Below are 19,767 nucleotides of genomic sequence, written 5' to 3' on the forward strand. Positions count from 1 at the left end.
CATCTAAGGCAGCAGTTCTCAACCTGTGGGTCGCGACACCTTTGGGGGTCAAATGACCTGTTCACAGGGGTCACCGAAGACCATCACAAAACACATAAATATTTCATAATATATAATTACATATTGTTTTGTGATTAATCACTGCTTTACTTATGTTTAATGATGTTAATTTATAACAATGAAAATATATCCTGCATATCAGATATTTACATTAAGATTCATAACAATAGCAAAATTAAAGTTATGAAGTAGCAACAAAAAAATTTTATGGTTGGGGATCACCACAAAATAAGGAACTTTCTTCAAGGGTTATGGCATTAGTAAGGCTGAGAACCACTGATCTAAAGTATGACTAATTATATCTCCCCTCTGGAGGAAAGAAGAGTGAAGAAAGTGGAAAAGGCATGGAAAAAATTAGTCCAAAAGACTAATAGACAAAAAAATTACTAAGGGGAGGCATGAACCTCAGGGTCCAAGTTGCTGAGACCAGAACTATATGGTATTGGCTATCACTACCAACTGCTTTGAAAGAGATAATATTAAAAAGTCTTAAATTAAGTTGGGGAAAATACAGGACAAAATGCAAAAGATGAGGCTTAAAAGATGAGGTTTACTAGTCTGATAGAGATGGCTGGAACTCCCAAGACTGAGGCCCTTCAATACCCTTCAAGCTCAGAATTGAACTTTCCCTTGTAGCCCAGCCTTAAGCTAAACAACAGACAAGCCTACAAGGAGAACAATAACACCAGACAAGTATGCACTTACTAGAACAATCAAACATACTAGCTCCAAATGATAGCATTTGCTCAGGGATAAGGTTCAGTCGGCAGGAAAGAATAGAAAGGGCAACTACGGAAGGAAGTGGAAAGAAGGCTATTGTACTATGGGGATCGCAACCAAAACCACAGAACAAAACATGCACAAATTGTTAAACGGAGAGCCAATTCGCTTTGTAAAATTTCACTAATAACCATAATAAGATCTTTGAAGTTTGAAGCAAAATAGATTGCAGCAAAGAAAACCATATGGTACAATTCTACCCTGTTAACACACATGTGGTCACCACGAAGCTGCATCTACTCTACAGCAAATAAACATAACAGACAACTAAATGTGGCTGAAGAAACAAGTTGAAAGGGTTCTCGGAAATATTTTTCTCTATAATTCCGTTGTTGTTTTCAATGTGTCTTAATTAATTGCATTGAAAGAGGCTAAGGAGCCCTGGGAGCATAGTGGTTATGCATTGGACTGCTAACCACAAGCACAGCAGTTCGTAAACACCAGACACTCTGAAGGAATGTAAAGAGCTACAGTCTCAATAACCCACAAGGGCAGTTCTACCCGTCTGGTAGGATCACTCTGAGTCCGAGTCAACTTGCTAGCAGTGAGTTTGAACTTTGTCTTTCTAATAAAGAATGAGAAAATAATGCTTTTACTTGTCTACTCGTACAATTTATGTAAAAGTTTTCCCAGTAAATCAGTCCTTCCTTTTTTATTTCCCTTAGTTATATGGATTTCACATATTAAGTTAAAAGGTGAGCCTTTTTGCCTTAACAGAATGAGAATTACTAAATTACTTTATTTGGTAAAAGGAGAACCATCTAAATGTGGTGGGAAAGGAATTTAAATTAACATAGGATTATAAAATTTATAGTAACAGGACTGAATAGATTCCTTCCTATATCATTTGCTTTTTTCACATAACAAATATTTCTTTGTTACATAGAGCTGTTTCTAAGTGACGAGGAGCTGAAGCGGCTGCATGAGTTTGAAGAGCACTGTGTTCAGGAGCATTTCCAGGAGAAAGAAGATGAGCAGCAGTCATCCAGTGAAGAACGCATCCGTGTCACGTGTGAGAGGTGAGCACAGGGTCTCCTCAACCCAGGGCCAGCAGAACCAGGGATCGGGTGCTCTGGCACCAAATCGATGGCAAATGTCAAACCACAGCACCAGGATTGCTCTGAGCTCCCATGTGTATTCAAATTTGGAGTCTAAACATGGTTTTTGCCCAAAATAGAGTACAAATCCCTAGGTCATCGCTGTTTATCTCATAGGTTCCCAAACTTAATTGGCCTTACCACCCCCTTTTCAGAAAGGAAAAAAAATCACTCAGCACATCCCTGGCAATAAAAATGCTTCTATTCTGGCCCAAAATCAAGGATAAAGTATAGGTATCTGCTTTTGCAACCCCCACCCCTGGGTCTTTCCAGCACCCCCTAAGGTGTTATCATCCACTTTGAGAAACACTGGTTTATTTGAAAGTGAATGGTAGAATTTTTTGTGAACACTTGGAGCCAAAACATAAACTGACAGTTCTTACCAACTCTGGATCCCATCCAAATATGACTGGGCTTATTATAATAGAACAATCACCTAAAGAGATATGCAATTGCTCAGAAAAACCACCTTTCCCCTCTACCTTCTTCTATAGAATGATCCTACCCTCCAGATTTACACTCATCACACTGCATATCTTACTGCCACTCAGGGAGGTATTCCCCAACCTCACCGAGCAGGGCTGAGTCTTCTCTATGTGTCCCAGAGACTTGGTACCTGGTGCTGAGGAGCACATCTGTCCCCCATGAGGGTTCAATGACCCTAAATTAGGACAGAGTCTCTGTTCCGGAAACATCTGCATCCTCAGAACCATGCAAAATCAGCAACATCTACAAAAACAACAACAAAAACAACTATACATGTTGCCATTGGGTTAATTTCAACTCATAGGACTCTATGTGTTACAGAGTATCACTACTCTTCATTTTTCTTGGTGGTAACCTTTCCGGGTTGAAAGTTAAGAAGACTAGAAAGATGTTTACATGAGTTTCGTTGATTGTGCAAATGCATTCCTCTGTGCAGATCAGAACAAACCATGGCCAGCCTTGAGAACAATGGGAATTCAGAACACTTCACTGTACTCAAGCAGAACTTGTGCATGGACCAAGAGGTAGTTGTGGGAACAGAACAAGAGATTACTGTATGGTTTAAAATCAGGAAAGGTGTGCATCGGTGTTGCATTCTCTCACCATACTTACTCAATTTGTATACTGAGAAAATCATCAGAAAAGCTGGATTATCTGAGGGGATACGCCCCAAAAATGGGATATTTTTCATAACGATGTCTTTAAATTTTGTAACAACACAACCTAATCACCTTCAAAGTACTCTCCCTTATACGTAATACATTTGACAAATCTGTGATTCTATTCTTGGAAACATTTTTCAAACTCATCTGCTTGGATGACTACAGCAACTCCCTTGCTTTTTTCTTCACCTCTTCTATGCCATCAAATCGCCGTCTTTGCTCTTCATTTGCAGAAACGAAAACAAGTCACACAGAGTGAGGTCAGGGGAGTAAAGTGCATGGGGCAAGAGAAGCATGCTGTTTTTTTTGCCCAAAACTGGGGCACTGAGATGGCTACACTTGCAGGTGCATTGTCGTGGTGGCAAAACCAGTCTCCCAAATGCCACAAATCAGGCCTTTTTTGGCAAACTTTTATGCTATCTTTCCAGAACCTCTAAATAGAAAGCTTCAATAACAGTCTGACCTGGTGAAATGAACTCCAAATGCCCTATGAATTGACATTTTTGTCCACTCAGAAAGATGGTAGATGTCCAGAATGAGGTTTGTCATCAATCAACATTTCACCTTTTGTGAAACCAGAAAGCCACTCATACACTTGAGTTTTCACATAGCTCTGTCCTTGTAAGTTGTGGTCAACATTAGAAGGCATTTTTCCCAATTAGGAAACAAAATTTCATAGCGGCATGCTGTTCTCTTAAATCAGCCATCACAAAAAGTGAGGTTTGAGCAAAACTGCTTTCACAAAAAAATCACTGTGACCAGTGGGAACCTTCCCAGGATGCCACTGGGTGCACTAACTCAAAGCAAGCTGTTCAATGCACACCTAGAGAGGGAAAATGCAAACTACAAAAGCTCCCCTCAGTACCCCTACTGGGGTATCCCTTCATATGAAGAAAAATGTGGCATCAGGATTTGGGAAGGCTTATTAACGAACTGTGATATACAGATGACACAACCTTGTTCGCTGAAAGTTAGGAGGGCTTAAAGTACTTGCTAACAAAGATCAAGGATTGCAACTTCCAATATGTATTACAACTCCATGCAAAGGAAACAAAAATCCTCACAACTGGATCAAGGGGTAACATTATGATAAACAGTGAAAAAAATTAAAGTTATCAAAGATTTCTTTGCTTGGATCCACAATCAATGCTCATGGAAGCAGCAGTAAAGAGATCAAATGGCACGTGGCATTGAGTAACTCTCCAATGTGTTGAAATGTTTGGTATTTTCAATCGCCTCATATGTATGCAAAAGTTAGACACTGCATGCAGACAACTTTTTAAAAAAATAGATGCATTTGAACTATGGTGTTGGTGAAGAAAACTGAAAGTACCATGGACTGCCAAAAGAACAAACAGATCTGTGTAGTAAGTAGTATGGCCAGAATGCTCCTTATAGGCAAAGGTAGGAACACTTTAGCTCATATGAAGGGAGATCAGTTCATGCAGCAGGATATCATGCTTGGTAAAAGGGAGAAGCAGTGAAAAAGAGGATGGCCCTCTACAAGATGGAATAACATAGTATCTGAAACAATAGGCTCAAATGGAAGAATAGAATAGCGCAGGACTAGGTTGTATTTTGTTCTGTTGTATGTAGGGTTGTTATGCATCAAAACCGAATTGCTGACACCTAACAACAACATCAAAAACAACAATAAACTTTATGGGAAAAAATACCAGGCATTTATTTCAAGTTATTTGGTTAATTATTCCAGCATAAAGTATATGTACCACTCAGGGAATACACCTACAGAGTAGTACTTAATAAATACAGAATGAATGAATACGTGATTGAGTGAACCAATGAGTGAGTATATGAAGGTAAAACAAGGAGGGACAGAAAAAGTAACATTTATCAAACTTAAAATTATAGTATTGCTCTTCCAAAAGTTGAGAGAGCAATGGAGTAGTGAACCTTTATTATCCACATTTTTTAAGTATATAATTTCTGGAATATTTATCATTCACTAAAACCAAATGTAAGCTTGATAAGTATCTATGATATTTAGACTAGTCAAACAATTTAATTAACAATGTAGAAGGATGAGCTTGAAGGAGACATATCCAAGGGGACTCTAGTTCATCATTATATCTTGAGTAGTCAGAATTTAATTTTCTGAAATGTGAATATTGATCAATATAAAAACATGGTAGAACTTCTCAAAAATATTCAGCAGAGGACACTCCGGGTCAAGATGTTCAACTGATTCCACAGAAAGTGAATCCCTCTTCAAGAGTCAAGATTAAGATATCAAGAAAGAGTGTGGGGTCTGGAGTGCAGCCCAATAGATAAGTGGTCAAATAGATAAGCTCTTCCCGCTCCCAGGAAGGTACCAGGCATAGCACCCTCCCCCCCTGCGCCCCTTAAAGACCACTGTAACCTAAATAGAGTGAACTTAGACCTAAGGACTTAGAACTAAGTTTTCTGATTTAGGCCACTTGAGCTATTGTCCTTCAGGACCAAAAAAAAAAAAAAAATGCTCATCACCATTGACTTGATTCAACTGGTGATGGCTCTGTAGGGTGGGGTGGAACTGCCTCTGTGGGTCTCTGAGAACTTAACTCTTTACAGATGATTGCAATCAGCCTCTCCCTACCTTTCAAAATACAAGACCTCTGCTATCTTAGCTCATGAAACCTCTAGCCTGTCTATAGATGACCTAGTCCTGCCAATCAACCATCCAAAAGGGCAGAACTTCTCACTCCTAGGCACTGCTTCTAATTACTGAAATAATTTCTGCCCTGCATACTCTTGATTTCTCCCAGGACAGAGTTAGACCCCCAGCTCTTCCCAACCACCTTTCTTCCCCTTCTTTAAAAAAAGAGGAGCCCTGGTGTTGTACTGGTTGTGAGCCACAAGGTCAGCAGTTTGAAACCACAGTTGCTAAATGGTAGAAAGACAGGACTTTCTACTCCCATAAAGAGGTACAGTTCAGAAACTCACAAGAGCTGCAACAATGGGCTCAAGCACAGGAAAAATTGTAAGGATGCGCAGGACCAGGTAGTGTTTCATTTGCTTGGTTGTGCATACGTTCACTATGGGTTGGAACCGACTCAATGGCACCTACCAACATAAATGAACAGAGAAATAGAATTTAAGAGATGGAAACTCGAATTAGTGAGCTTGAAGACAGATCTTTGGACTACAAACCTAAGAGAAAAACAAGCAATGTAATATTCCCAGGAAACTGAAGAAAGCCCATGAACCATGCAGGATATAATCAAGAAGAACAATCTACAACTTGTAGGGATTCCAGAAGAGGAATAAACAAAACATTCACAGAGATAATAGTCCAAGAACTTTTGGAAGAAAATTTTCCTCACTGAACAGAGGATCAAAATATACCTATCCAGACCCACAGTGCTCCAGGGGGCAGCAATGGAGACACAGTGCAGGAATTGTGCCTGGTCTGACCCCCCACACCAGGGTGTAACATGAGCCAGCCAGGGTGCATAACAGCACCGACAAAACTCACAACATTCCTCTAGTTCTTTAATGCCTCCCCATTATCATGACCCCAGTTCTATCTTACAAATCTGGCTAGACCAGATCATGTACACTGGTTCAGATTAGAGCTCTTGGCACACAGAATCCAGGACAGATAAATGCCCGAAAACAAATAATGGGAGTGATGATACCATGAGGGTAGGGGAAAGGTAGGGAGAGAAGGGGGTAAAGGGGGGATACCAATGGCAATGTGGGGAAAAACAACAAATGTGGGTGAAGGGAAATAGCAGATGGTGTAAAATATGAAAATAAAAATAATTTATAAATTATCAAGGGTTCACATGGGTGGGAGGGTGGGAGAGAGAAGGGGGAAAGAGAAGCTGATACCAAGGGCTCAAGTAGAAATAAAATATTTTGAAATGATGATGGCAAAAAATGTACAGATATGCTAAATACAATTGATGTATGGATTGGTATAAGAGCTGTAAGAGCACCAGTAAAATGATTTGTTATTTTATATATATCTAGAAAGCCGAGAGAACTCCAAACAGAAGGGATTATCAAAAGACAAACAACAGGACATGTTGTCGTAAAACTCTCCAACATCAAAGACAAAGAAATGTTCTAGGAGCATCTAGAGTAAAAAGTACAGTCACATATAAGGAGGAAACAATTAGAAAAAGCTTGAACTTTTCAGCAGAAACAATGCAGCAAGAAGACAATTGAGTGGCATATATAGTCTTGAAGGAAAAACACCTGTTTACCAAGAATCTTGCATCCAGCAAAATTAGCACTCAATTGTGAGGGAGAAATAAAAGTATTCTCGGATAATTAGGAATTAAAGGAATTGGCAAAAACAAGAATACAGCTACAAAAATATTGAATGTATTATTATAGAAAATTAACAGCAATACACAAATCTGAGATCAACATATAAGACAATTCTTCACAAAAATTAACACACTCAAAGCAGTATCCAAAACAACACCTAAGTATAGGATTTACTGAAACCCAAATGAAGGCTGAACATGATAGTGGGACAAGAGGAAAGTTAAAGGAAATAGAGGAAAGAGCTAGGAGGCAAAGGACATTTATAGAAGTCTAAATACAGGCCAGTACATATGTAAATACATTTACATATGACAATGTGGAAATAGATCTATGTTCATATTTTTATAGATTTAGTATTAAGGTGGCAGATGAACATTGGGTCTCCACTCAAGTACTTGCTCGATGCAAGAACACTTTGTTCTATTAAATTAGTATTCCATGATGCTCACCTTCCTGACAAGATCGCTGAAGACAAAGCAGGTGCATAAGAAAATGTGGTGAAGAAAACTTGTGGAGCCTGGCTATCAAAGATATAGTATCTGGGGTCTTAAAGACTTGAAGGTAAACAAAAGGCCATCAAGCTCAGAAGCAACAGAGCTCACATGAAAGAAGCACACCAGCCTGTGTGGTCACGAGGTGCTGGAGGGATAAGTTATCAGGCATCAAAGACCAAAATATCATATCATTATGTGCTCACTTCCATGATAAGATGGCTGAAAACAAATGGGTGCATAAACAAATGTGGTGAAGAAAGCTGATGGTCCCCAGCTATCAAAAGATGTAGTGTCTGGGGTCTTAGAGGCTTGAAGGTAAACAAGAGGCCATCTAGCTCAGAAGTAACAAAGCCCATATAGAAGAAGCACACCAGCCTGTGAGATCACAAGTTATCGAAGGGATGGGGTATCAGGCATCAAAGAACAAAAAAATCATATCATTGTGAATAAGGTGGGAGGAGTGCGGAGTGGGGACCCAAAGCCCATCTGTAGGAAACTGGACATCCCCTACAGAAAGGTCACAGGGAGGAGACGAGCCAGTCAGGGTGCAGTGTAGCAACGATGAAACACAACTTTCCTCTAGTTCCTAAATACTTCCTCCTCACACACACAAACCTACTATCATGATCCCAATTCTACCTTACAAATCTGGCTAGATCAGAGGATGTACACTGATACAGATAGAAACTGGAAACACGGGGAATCCAGGACAGATCCCTTCAGGTCCATTGGTGACAGTGGAGATTCCGGGAGGGTGGAGCGGTGTTATATTTGTGTATCTGGGTTAAGGTCTTGAGTTTTATGTAGGCTTGATGGGCAATGAGCAATTTGTGACCTTGAGATCTTTTTATTTGGTAACCTCCCTTTGTGCTTAATTGATAATGTACTTACAGCAAAAACTCCAACAAGAAGAAGATAAATAAGACAATAACTCTAAGGGAAACTGAAGGAGTGATCAGTCTTAGAAAGGAGGCTGGTAACACCTCTGATGTAGAGAAGATCATAGAAAGACAAGCATGTAGTGATGAAGTATGTTGGGGGATGTCTCAATTTTACGAAGTGATAGACGTCTAGATTGCTTTAATGGAGCAGGTTGAAATTCAATCTTGGGGTGTTAATATGACTAGTCAATGATATTCCTGTTCTTTACCTGACTTTGAGAGTCAGCTCTGAAACAGATGCCCACATCAGGCAGAAAGAGATGCGATAATAGTTTTGCTGGTGATAGAAAGTACTACACAGGTGACCCAGTCTTGTCAAATGAATGACCAAATCAGAGGTACCCATGCAGGCACAGACAGCACTGGGCATCACACGGGGTAGAGTTGCTATCAGGACGAAGATTACCAAACTTCAAGAGAAAGTGAGAACCCAAGCTACGGTCTTAGAAACCCTATGGAGCAGTTCTGTGTCCTCAGTGTCCAGATCACTCTGAACCAGAATTGACTTGATGGCAGTGGGTTTGGTTGTTGTTTTCATGTTAATGTTTAGTTACTTTATTTATTTTGGTCATGGAAAATGCTAGGAAAGGCTATAGCTGAGAAAGTGCCCACCATGGATTAATGGGACCCAGATAAAATTAGAAAACATGAATTTGGGTTAAAGCAATGTTACTTTAAATCACTTCCATGACACTCCATAGTCAGTCCATAAATAGGTGCAGAGAGAAAACAAATCATGACACGATAAGATGGCAGAAGGTAGCCTGTGTTCACAGAACCATTAATCAAATAAAAATTAAATTTATGACCATCAAGTTGATGCCAACTCATTGTGACCTTATACGACAGGGTAGAACTGTCCCTGTGGGTCTCTGAGATTGTAACTTCTTACATGTGTAGAAAGTCCCATCTTTCTCCTGTACAGCAAGTGGCAATTTCAAGCTGCTGACCTTGTAGATTGCAATGCAGGGCATAATCACTATGCCACCAGGACACCCTAGGATATCATAAAGATACTAATGTTTTCAAATGTCAATGTAAGTATAATACATTGACCCCTGACACCATTTACATTTGCCCAGCTCTGGAGATGTGGTAGTGGTAAATGAATGGTAGAGATTGGCACTCTTATTTTAGAAATCAGGGAAAGAGAAACTAGGATTTTAACAAGTGCTACACAGGATCTGATCAGGACAAAAAAGTAGAAAACAGGTAGAAAAATCTACTGATTTACATTATTGGGATTCTAGAGACCAAGGAAGACTGCGAAGTAGACGAATTAGTGAATATAAATGATTTAGCATAGATCAAGAATCCTAGTGACCTTAATAACCTCTGAGTAACTAATCATTATATTATTTATTAAAAAGAGTGAGAGAGCCAGAAGATTTAATATTAGTCTTCATTTAGAATTTCACATATAAAAGCCCTGTAAGTAAGCACAGAAAGGTTTTATTTGGGGTATTGTCCCTCTAATTACTAAGTTTAAAAGGAAACTCTTTGAAAGGAAGTAGATGAAATTAAAACTGCTAGATGTAAAATTTAGTGTGGATTAGGAAGTTTATAATCGATCTATGAATCTTGGACAAAATTATAGAGATGAATAGTACTAAAACTCAAGGGTAGATTACCAGGGGGTCTTGCAATATGGGTTTTTTTCAAGTATAACTGGACCTACTTGTTCCACTAATGTTATTTTTATATTAATTTCTAAATCTATCCTTAAGGGAATATTACCAGGAGAAAGCTCAAGGATTCAAGCCTCTCCTTTTTCAGTTCTTACCCTACCCACAAGAAATAATTCAGATGAGAGACACCATTCAGACGAGTCAGAGAAAAGGTTTGAATGGAATGAGCTAGTTTTTAACTGCCATGTCTTGGTATGAAATACTCAAGGGCCCCAGCTAATCGTGGGGCCCCAAAGAATGAAGAGCAAGGTTTTATTCTTGAAAATGGTCAACATTTTACCATTGGCTGGCTTCCTGGCAGGTCTTCAACTTTTAGATGGCTTTCTGTAGCATTCCTCCCCTTTCTAGGTACCCCAGAGTTTATGCGCTGTCTTGTCGTCATGCTCAGGCAAGATCAAAGGCTAATGCAACCATTGTAGTGGTGGAGCAAACACCCTATCTTTCCACTCACCTCATTTCACTATCTCAATCTCTTCTATTGATGGATATGGATCTTATCTGCCTTTACCGCCCTTCACACTGGGAGACATGGAGAAAGTGTCTCTATTTCCTTTTTTGTGCTAGAAATTCCTTCCATTATCAATCCTTATCCCCCTTTTTGGTTCTGTCTGGTTCATAAGTATCTTCACATATAATTTGTAGGCTGCATTGCAGGTGAAGGCTGATCATTACACATAAAAAGATAAACAAGTTGTAATAACTGGCTTACAGCAGAATTATAAACTTCTAACTCCAATTTTAAGAAAGACACATGGAGATTTTTTGCTAAAAGAACATGATTTGGAATTGTGTAAGAGACAAGAGCCTATACAAGGTTCAGTACAGGTAACGCCGTCCACAGTCACCTGAAAGGTCTAACGATGCCAGCGATTTATATATTGTGTGGTGGTGGTGTTGCTAGTTGCCGTTGGGTCATCTCTGAGTCACAGTGACACCGTGTGCAACAGAATGAAATGTTACTCCTGCCTGTGCCGTCTTCATCAGCCTTGAGGGGCTTGAGTCTGCTGTTGCCTTCCAATATGGGGTGCTCATCTTTGTGACCCACGGGCAGTCACTGGCTGGTTTTTGTAAGTAGACGGCCAGGTCTTCCTATTCTGTTTCCTTTTGGAAACTCCGTTGAAGCCTGTGTATCGTAGGCCACACTGATAGTATTTCTAATACAAGTAGCATGGTTTCCAGCATGATAGCAATACAATAAACGGACATACAGGTGGTAGACATGTGCAAGTCACCACAATACAATAATAAACTGACATACAGGTGGTAGACATATAATGGGGCTTCAAAAAGTTTATGGAAAAAATGAATTATAATAGAATTTGTCCATCAGCTCTTTGAAGTCCTCTAGTGTTGTGGAAATAACAATATATAAATTAATTATAAAACATTATATCTCTTCAGTTAAACTACTTTAGAGCTTAATGCTCAGCTGTTAACTGAAAGGTTGGTGGTTTGAACCTAGTTGCTCCACAGGAGAAAAGACTTGGTGATCTATTCTCATAAAGGTTACCAAAACCACACCGTTGCCGTTGAGTTGATTCTGACTCCTGGTGACCAGCAATCTAACTAGAGTCACCAGATTAGAAAGTGAACTAAGTCTTCTTGCAAATCTCCAGTTGAATCTATCGCAATGTTGGTACATCTATTACGTAGGTTACGTAAGTTTGCACATGATGTTGTTATGGAGTGCTGTTGAGTCAATTCTGACTCATAGTGACAGTACGTGATCGAGTAGGGCTATCCCAAAAGGCCCCTCGGACCCAGTGGTTAATTGCTCAATTGCTAGCAGAAGGGTCAGGCACTAGTTTCTCCGTGGTAGGAAGATGGGGCAATCTGTTTCCAGAAACATTCACAGCCTTGGAAAATGCATAGGTCGGTTCTATATTGCCCTATGCAGCGGCTCTCAACCTGTGGGTCATGACCCCATTGAGGATCGAACGACCCTTTCACAGGGGTCGCCCAATTCATAACAGTAGCAAAATGACAGTGATGAAGTAGCAGTGAAAATAATTTTATGGTTGGGGGGGGGTCACAACAACATGAGGAAGTGCATTAAAGGGTCACGGTATAAGGAAGGTTGAGAACCACTGTCCTATAGGTCACTATGAATCAGAATCAACTCAACAACAATGGTTATATTTGGGTAACCTTTATAAGAAGATAGCATTCATGATTCCTCAATCAATTTCCAGTCTTGAGTCAGTTTATAGACCCACAGCCCGCTGAATTAAGAGAAGGCCATATCCGTGTGAGCAAGGACTCTACTACACCACCAAGGGTTTGTACTATTTGTCTTCCTCCTAGCCTTACCCACAGGGCTCTGCAGCCTTGCGTAAGAGTAGTTGTTCATTAGAGAAAAGGAAAAATCAGACTTTTCAGGGATTACTAAACCTTGGCTCTGAATTGACACTAATTCCGGTAGACCCCAAACCTTTTGAAGGTCCACCAGAGTAGGTGTGTATGTAGGTCAAGTTATTAGTGGAGTCCAACTCAAGTTCATCTCACAGTAGGTCCAGTGGGTCCCCAAGCCCATCCTGTAGTGACTTCCCCAATTCTAGAATACATAATTGGACTAGGCACATTCAGAAACTGGCAGAACCCCAGACAGAATAAGGGTTATTATGAAAAGAAAAGCCAAATGTAAGTAATTTGAATTGCCTCTTCCAGGAAAATAGTAAGCCAAATGTAATACCGCATTCCTGAAGGACTTGCAGAGGTTAGTCCCAACATCAAGGACTTGAAGGAGCAGGGGTGGTGATTCCCAGCACATCCTCATGTAACTCACTTATTTGGCCTGTGCAAAAATCAGATGGACCTTAGAGAATGGTAATTTATTGTAAATTTAACCCAACAAAAATGTAGAGAGGCATGTTTAGATAGGCCACTAAACTAAGGGTACGTTATTGCATTTGGCCTGTCCTATAATTAAAAAGGAGGTACAACATTTGGTAGGCCTATTAAAATTTTGGAGGCAACGTATCTTTCAGTAGGTGTGCTACCCCAGCATATTTATCAAGTGACTAAAAATGCTGCCAGCTTTGAGTGGGCCCGAAACGAGTAAAGGCTCCGGCAGATTCAGGCTGTCATGCAAGCTGCTCTGCTACTTGGGCCAAACAATCCATCTGACCCAATTGTGCTTCATGTACCACTGACAGATAAGCGATGCAATTTGGAGTCTTTTCAGGCCCCTATTGGTGAATCATAGTGCAGATCGTTGGGATTTTGGAGTAAAGCTCTGCCATCATCTATAAATAACTACTCCCCTTTTGAATAACAACTTTTGGCCTCCTACTCGGCCTTAGCAGAGAGTGAATGCCTTACCATGACCCAGCAAGTCACTGAGCTACCCATACTGAATTGAGTGTCATCTGACCCACAGAGCCATAATGCTGGATGTGCAAAACAGTGCTTGGTAATTAAAAGGAAGTGATACATACAAGACTGGGAGAGATAGAGCAGGACCTGATGGTACAAGTAATTTGCATGAATCAGTGGCCCAAATACCCATGGTCTCCACTTCTGTCACAATACAATCTTTCTCCCAGTCCGCCTCATGGGAAGTTCCTGATGATCAGTTGACGAAAGAAGAAAACACTTGTACTTGGTTTACTGATAGTGCTGCATGATATGCAGATACCATTAGGACAGAGCTCCTGCCCTTTTCTTGGACCTCACTGAAAGACAGTGGTGAGGAGAAATCCTCCCAACAGGCAGAACTTCAAGTGTTACACCTCCTGGTAGTTTAGTTTGCTTGGTAGGAGAAATGCCCAAATGTGCAACTGTATATTGATTCATGGACTGTGGTTAATGTTTGGCTGGATGATCAGGGACTTGGAAGGAGCATGGTTGGGAAATTGGTGACAAGGAGGTGTGGAAAGAGGTAAGTGAATAGATCTCTCTGAATGGGCGAAAATATTTGCGTCTCAAGTGAATGCTCATCAAAAGATTACCTTTACCAAAGAGGATTTTTAATAATTAAGTAGATAGGGTGACACGTTTTGTGGAAACTAGGCGTTCACTTTCTCCAGTCATTCCTGTCATTGTTCAAGGAACACAAAGTGTTCAATAGACAGTGGCCATGGTGGCAGGAATGAAGGTTATGCATGAACTCAACAACACGGCCTTCCACTCACCAAACCTGACTACCCATTGTGGAGTGTCCAGTCTTCCAGCACCAGAAACCAATACTGAGTCTAATCATGGGGCCATTCCTCAGGGAGGTCAACCAGGAACCTAGTCATAGTTTGAACATAGGACCATTTCCATCATGGAAAGAGCAGGGTTTTGTTATAGACACTTGTTTTGGATACAGATTTGTGTCCCCTGCATACAGTGTCTCTTCCAAAACTCCCAATCATGGACTAACAGAATGTTTCATACACTGACATAGTATAAAACACAACATGGCTTCAGATCAAGGGACTCATTTCACAGCAAATGAAGTGTAGCAATTGACCCAAGCTCGTGGAATCCACTGGTCTTACCAGGGTGCAGCTAGCTTGATAGAACAGTGGAATGGGCTTCTAAAGATACAATTATGGCACCAGCTAGGTGGCAAGACCTTTTAAAGTTTAGGTAATGTTCTCTAGGAGGCTGTATGCGCTCTAAATTAGCACCCAATATATGGTGGTATTTATCCAATAGCCAAGATACACAGACCCAGAGATTAAGGTGTAGACATAGGAGTGGCAGCACTTCCTATTACTCATAATGACCCACAGTGACATTTTCACTTCCTGTCCCTGAAATCATATTATTTGCAGGTCTGGAATCCTTAGTTCCAAAGGGTGGAACACTCCCACCTGGAGACCCAGTACTGGACTCCATTGAAATGAAAGTTAAGAATGAGTATGCCTTTGGATCAACAGGCAAAGAAATGTGTTACTATACTGAGTGATGTGATTGATATTGACTAGCAAGGGGAAATTTCATTAGTATTGTATAATGGAGGTAAAGAAGAATATGTCTGGAATCCAGGAGAGTCCTTAAGTTGTCTCTTAGTATGACCATATCCTGTGATTAATGTCAAAGGCAAACTACAGAAACCCAAGTCTAACATGACTACTAATGGCCCAGACTCTTCAGAAAGGAAGGTTTGGGTCACCCCACCATCCAAAGAAACATGAGGAGGTGAAGTACTCTCAAAAGGAATGTGGAATGCATAATTGAAGAAGGTACCATTGCTGTGACAACATGACCAACTATAGAAACAAAGGTTGTAATTGTATGAATATTTATTTTTTTATACATATGCATCTAATATTTTTGTTTTATTCACTACAAAGAAAAGAGATAACGGGGTTAGTGCATTCACAATTCATTTTCTAAATCCCCTGAACTTCCAAGAAGGATTTTAATGGTTTAAATTTTGTCATCATAGCTACTTATTGTTGCAGACATAGTGAAAACCCAAAAAATCTATAAATGCTGGTGCTTTCCTTTTTTATTAAATACAGCTAAGAGACAAAAGCTGAAGCAAATGCAGGAGCTAGACTATGTGCATTTATATCTCAGCTCCACTCCTCTGTGACCTTGGGCAAATTCCTTATACTCTCCTTGAATTTAATGTTGTCATCGATAAAATGGGGCTGGTAACAATAGTATCTATCTCCTAGGCCTGTTGTGAGGATTCAGTAAGGACATTATCTCACTAAATACTTGTTAAGGAACATATAAAGTACTTAGAACAATGACTGGTAAACAGTAAGCATGGCACACATTGAACATTACTTCTATTATTCTCTGCTCTACCTCAATACATTATATGATGACATTAGTCATATTAGAAATACATAAATTTAGAAAATAGTTTCAAGGTTTATGAGTCTTAGGACACTGAAAATTCATATAGCAACAGCATTGTCTTTTTATTTTTAATATGTTGTTAACCTAATTTTAACAAATGTATCCCTTTTTATTTACCAGAGTAGAAAACATGTCAATGAGGCTGGAAGAAGTCAATGAAAGAGAAAACTTTATGAAAGCTTCTTTACAGAGTGTTGACCTTAGACTTTCTCAATTAGAAGACTTGTCTAGTCGAATGGCGAATGCGCTTGAAAATCTTGCAGGAATTGACAAATCTGACCTCATACAGACACGATCTCGAGCTTCTTCGGAATGTGAGGCAACTTACCTTCTACGGCAAAACAGCATGAATAGTGCTGATGGCTGCAACATGTACAGATACCACATTAATGGAGAAGAGGCATTGCATGAAGATGCTTCTCTATCCGTGTCACCAGTGACACGATTGAGGGGGCAAGCCTGTCCTTACTGTACAAAGGAAGAGAAAGATGCAAAAATGCATGTTGTGCCGGATTACCAGGGCAACTTTCACTTTACGTATAACGCAAACCCAACAGCAATATCAGATGGCAGTAAAGTTACATCAGACAACGCAAAGGACCCATCAGAACTAAAATTAGGTCCAGATATTGGGATTTCAACCAATAATGGAAAGCACATAGACTCTGTAAGAGAAGACATTGTTTCCCCCAAATTAAATAAAACAGATACTATGCATGGACAGAACAAATCAGATTTTCAAAACACTCAGCTAAGAATAGAAATGACAGAGGTAGAAAGCACTGTTTCTTATCCCTTAGGAGAAACAAAACTTTCCCGCTATTACCCTGATGAAGCTTTCAATACTTATAAGTCAAGGAAATCCAGGAGCTTTGTATATTCTCATGGAAGAACACTGGTCAGAGAGGTTAACAACTGCAGTGCAAAACACGGGTCGGGATTGGACCAAGCAAGCCCCTGTGCAGTACAGCAATGCAGGACAGAATGGAAATATCAATTTCAGAAGATTACACGTTCTCATAGTACAGATATTCCTTCCATTGTATCTGAAGCTACAATGCAAGCCAAACAGAAAGGGCAGTTTGTAGACACTAAAGATGAAAATTATATTTCTGGTAGAGTCCCTCAGGCCTCTCATTTATCCCTAACTGTTATGGACAAAACTGAAAAGGAAAACTTACTGTCTGTGAAACAAGACCAAGCTTTTGGATTCCCATCTACAAGGTCAAAAAGTTTGCATGGCCATCCTAGAATGGCTAAATCCATTCAGAGTAAATTGGAGAGATCCAGACATTCAAGCAGTACAAGTAACTAAATATAGTAGTTGAATTTGGAATCACAATAGAAGGACAAATGTATAAGCAAGAGAAAATATCCACACAACTGAATGCTAATGTACTCTCTACTTCCTTAATCTTAAATATATATATATATATATATATATATATATAATTTTTTGGCCACTTAAGCAGTATAAATCTCTGAAAACACTTTTATTAAAAGTGTTTTTGTATATTGTACTTGCTAATTTAAAATGTAATACACTAAACAGAGCAATTTTTTAGTATGTTAGCAAACTTAGTATTTTAGTTAGAATAAAATCAATATTCCCCACTTGAAATAACGAATACAGAAATTTTACAATAGTCCAACTTCTGAGGAAGGAACTCTGGTAGTGTAGTAGGTTATGAGGTGGGATTATAATCAAGGAGTCAGTAGTTCAAATCCACTGGAAGCTCCAAGGGAAAAAGAGGCTTTCTACTTGAATAATGATTTAAGTCTCAGAAACCCAGAGAGGCAGTTCTATTCTGTCTTATAGGGTCACTGTGAGTCAGAAATGAATTGATGGCAGTGAGTTTGTTTTTCATTGGTTTACTTCTGAGGGCTATGAAGAATTGACATTAGGTACCACTACCAATAGCCACGTACGGAGTAAGCAACTGTGTAAGAAAAATACATGAACAATAAAGCAAACAGGAAGGAAAAGGAAGGAGGAGACAAAAGGAAAATTATGAAGTACATGAAGAAGTGAAAGGAGTCATAAACATCATATATCTAGATGCCATTCAAACTCCTGCTTTAGACACTAGCACTTGTTAGTCCTCGCTCAAAAACTCATTGGACATTTATTATTTGGAAATTAGAAGATAAAAAGGACACAATGATATTAAACTTTAATAATTTATAATGACCAAGAGTTCTGTTAAAATATAAAAATAAAGTGTTCAAAATGCATTTTCCTGTGGTCATATACTCCTTGGAAGTAAACACAGATTCATTGTACTTCCACTTATGCAATCATTTGTACAAAGTGATAGCTAACTTTTAAAGGATACATTTCAGGTGGTGATTGTCAAGTTCATAGAAGACAGCATATGACAAAGTACACATGTGTTGGACCTTTGTTTTTACCTGTAGCTTCAAACAAATGCCCACCATAGTATCCATGTAAGGAAAAGGAGGATTGAGAAAATTCAATGAATGATAACATTTATTTTAAAAAATAAAACTATTGTTTTTGTGTATAATGCTAATTGAGACCATTTAGTCAAGCCTACTTCATTTATGTATTTGAGTCTTTAAATTTTACCTCATTCTTAAATCTTCCCATTTGGTGACTAGAGGGAAAAAAAATTTCTCAGGATAAGCTGGAAACCTCTCACAGCTCCATGAGCAGGTCTGCAGAAGGACAAGCTAGTCTGAAATTCTCCACCTTCCTATCAATTACATAGCCTCCGTTTAATGAGGTTTCTCCTACCAGGACTCAGTACTATCCAATTCCCGTTTCCTTCTTTTACTGTGCTGTTTATGTGTGAGCACTTCACAAAGGCTCTTGGGTTGCACTTTATAGTCTACCTATGGATCACTTATGACCTCTTGTTAACTGACATTCACATTTATGACTACAGTAAAAAATATCTGACAATATTGCGCTCAAGACATGTCTGACAGGAATGAATACCAAGGTGATGGTTATGTATCAACGTAGTTTGGCCAAGGCTCTTGGTAGATTGACAATTATGTATAGATACAATTTGGCAGTTATGGGCGGAAGGAACTTGGCAGTTATACAACGATGTGTTGTTGTTGTTAGGTACATCGAGTTGATTCTCATAGCGATCCTACATACAACAGAAGGAAACATGTCCTGTTCCATCCTCAGAATTGTCTTCTGTTTGAGCCCATTGTTGCAGCAACTGTGTCCATCTACCTTGTCGAGGGACCCTCCACTCCACAAGCATGATGTCCTTCTTCAGGGACTGGTCTTTCCTGATAATATGTCCAAAGTACATGAGGCAAAGTCTCATCAGATCTGTTCTTTTGGCAGTCCGTAGTATTTCAATTATTTTTCATCAGCACCAGGATTCAGATGCATTGATTCTTCTTTGGTCTGTCTTATACAATACCCTAATTTTACATGCAGATGAAGCGATTGAAAACACCATGGCTTATATCAGGTGCACTTTAGTCTTCAA

The 19,767-nt window shown here is 39.4% G+C and overlaps 1 protein-coding gene across 1 annotated transcript in view; it reads left to right on the forward strand.

Annotated features, from left to right (window-relative positions):
* Window positions 1-19,238, forward strand: part of TRPM1 (transient receptor potential cation channel subfamily M member 1) — a 99,636-nt gene extending 80,398 nt beyond the window's left edge. The window contains 3 exon segments of the mRNA XM_075535357.1: window positions 1,727-1,859; window positions 16,412-17,600; window positions 17,603-19,238. Of these exon segments, the coding sequence (XP_075391472.1) occupies window positions 1,727-1,859; window positions 16,412-17,600; window positions 17,603-17,743 (1,463 nt within the window). The 3' untranslated portion in view covers window positions 17,744-19,238.
* The last annotated feature ends 529 nt before the right edge of the window (window positions 19,239-19,767 follow it).

This window comes from Tenrec ecaudatus, chromosome 17 (genome assembly GCF_050624435.1).
Source record: "Tenrec ecaudatus isolate mTenEca1 chromosome 17, mTenEca1.hap1, whole genome shotgun sequence".
In the NCBI taxonomy this organism is placed as follows: domain Eukaryota; kingdom Metazoa; phylum Chordata; class Mammalia; order Afrosoricida; family Tenrecidae; genus Tenrec; species Tenrec ecaudatus.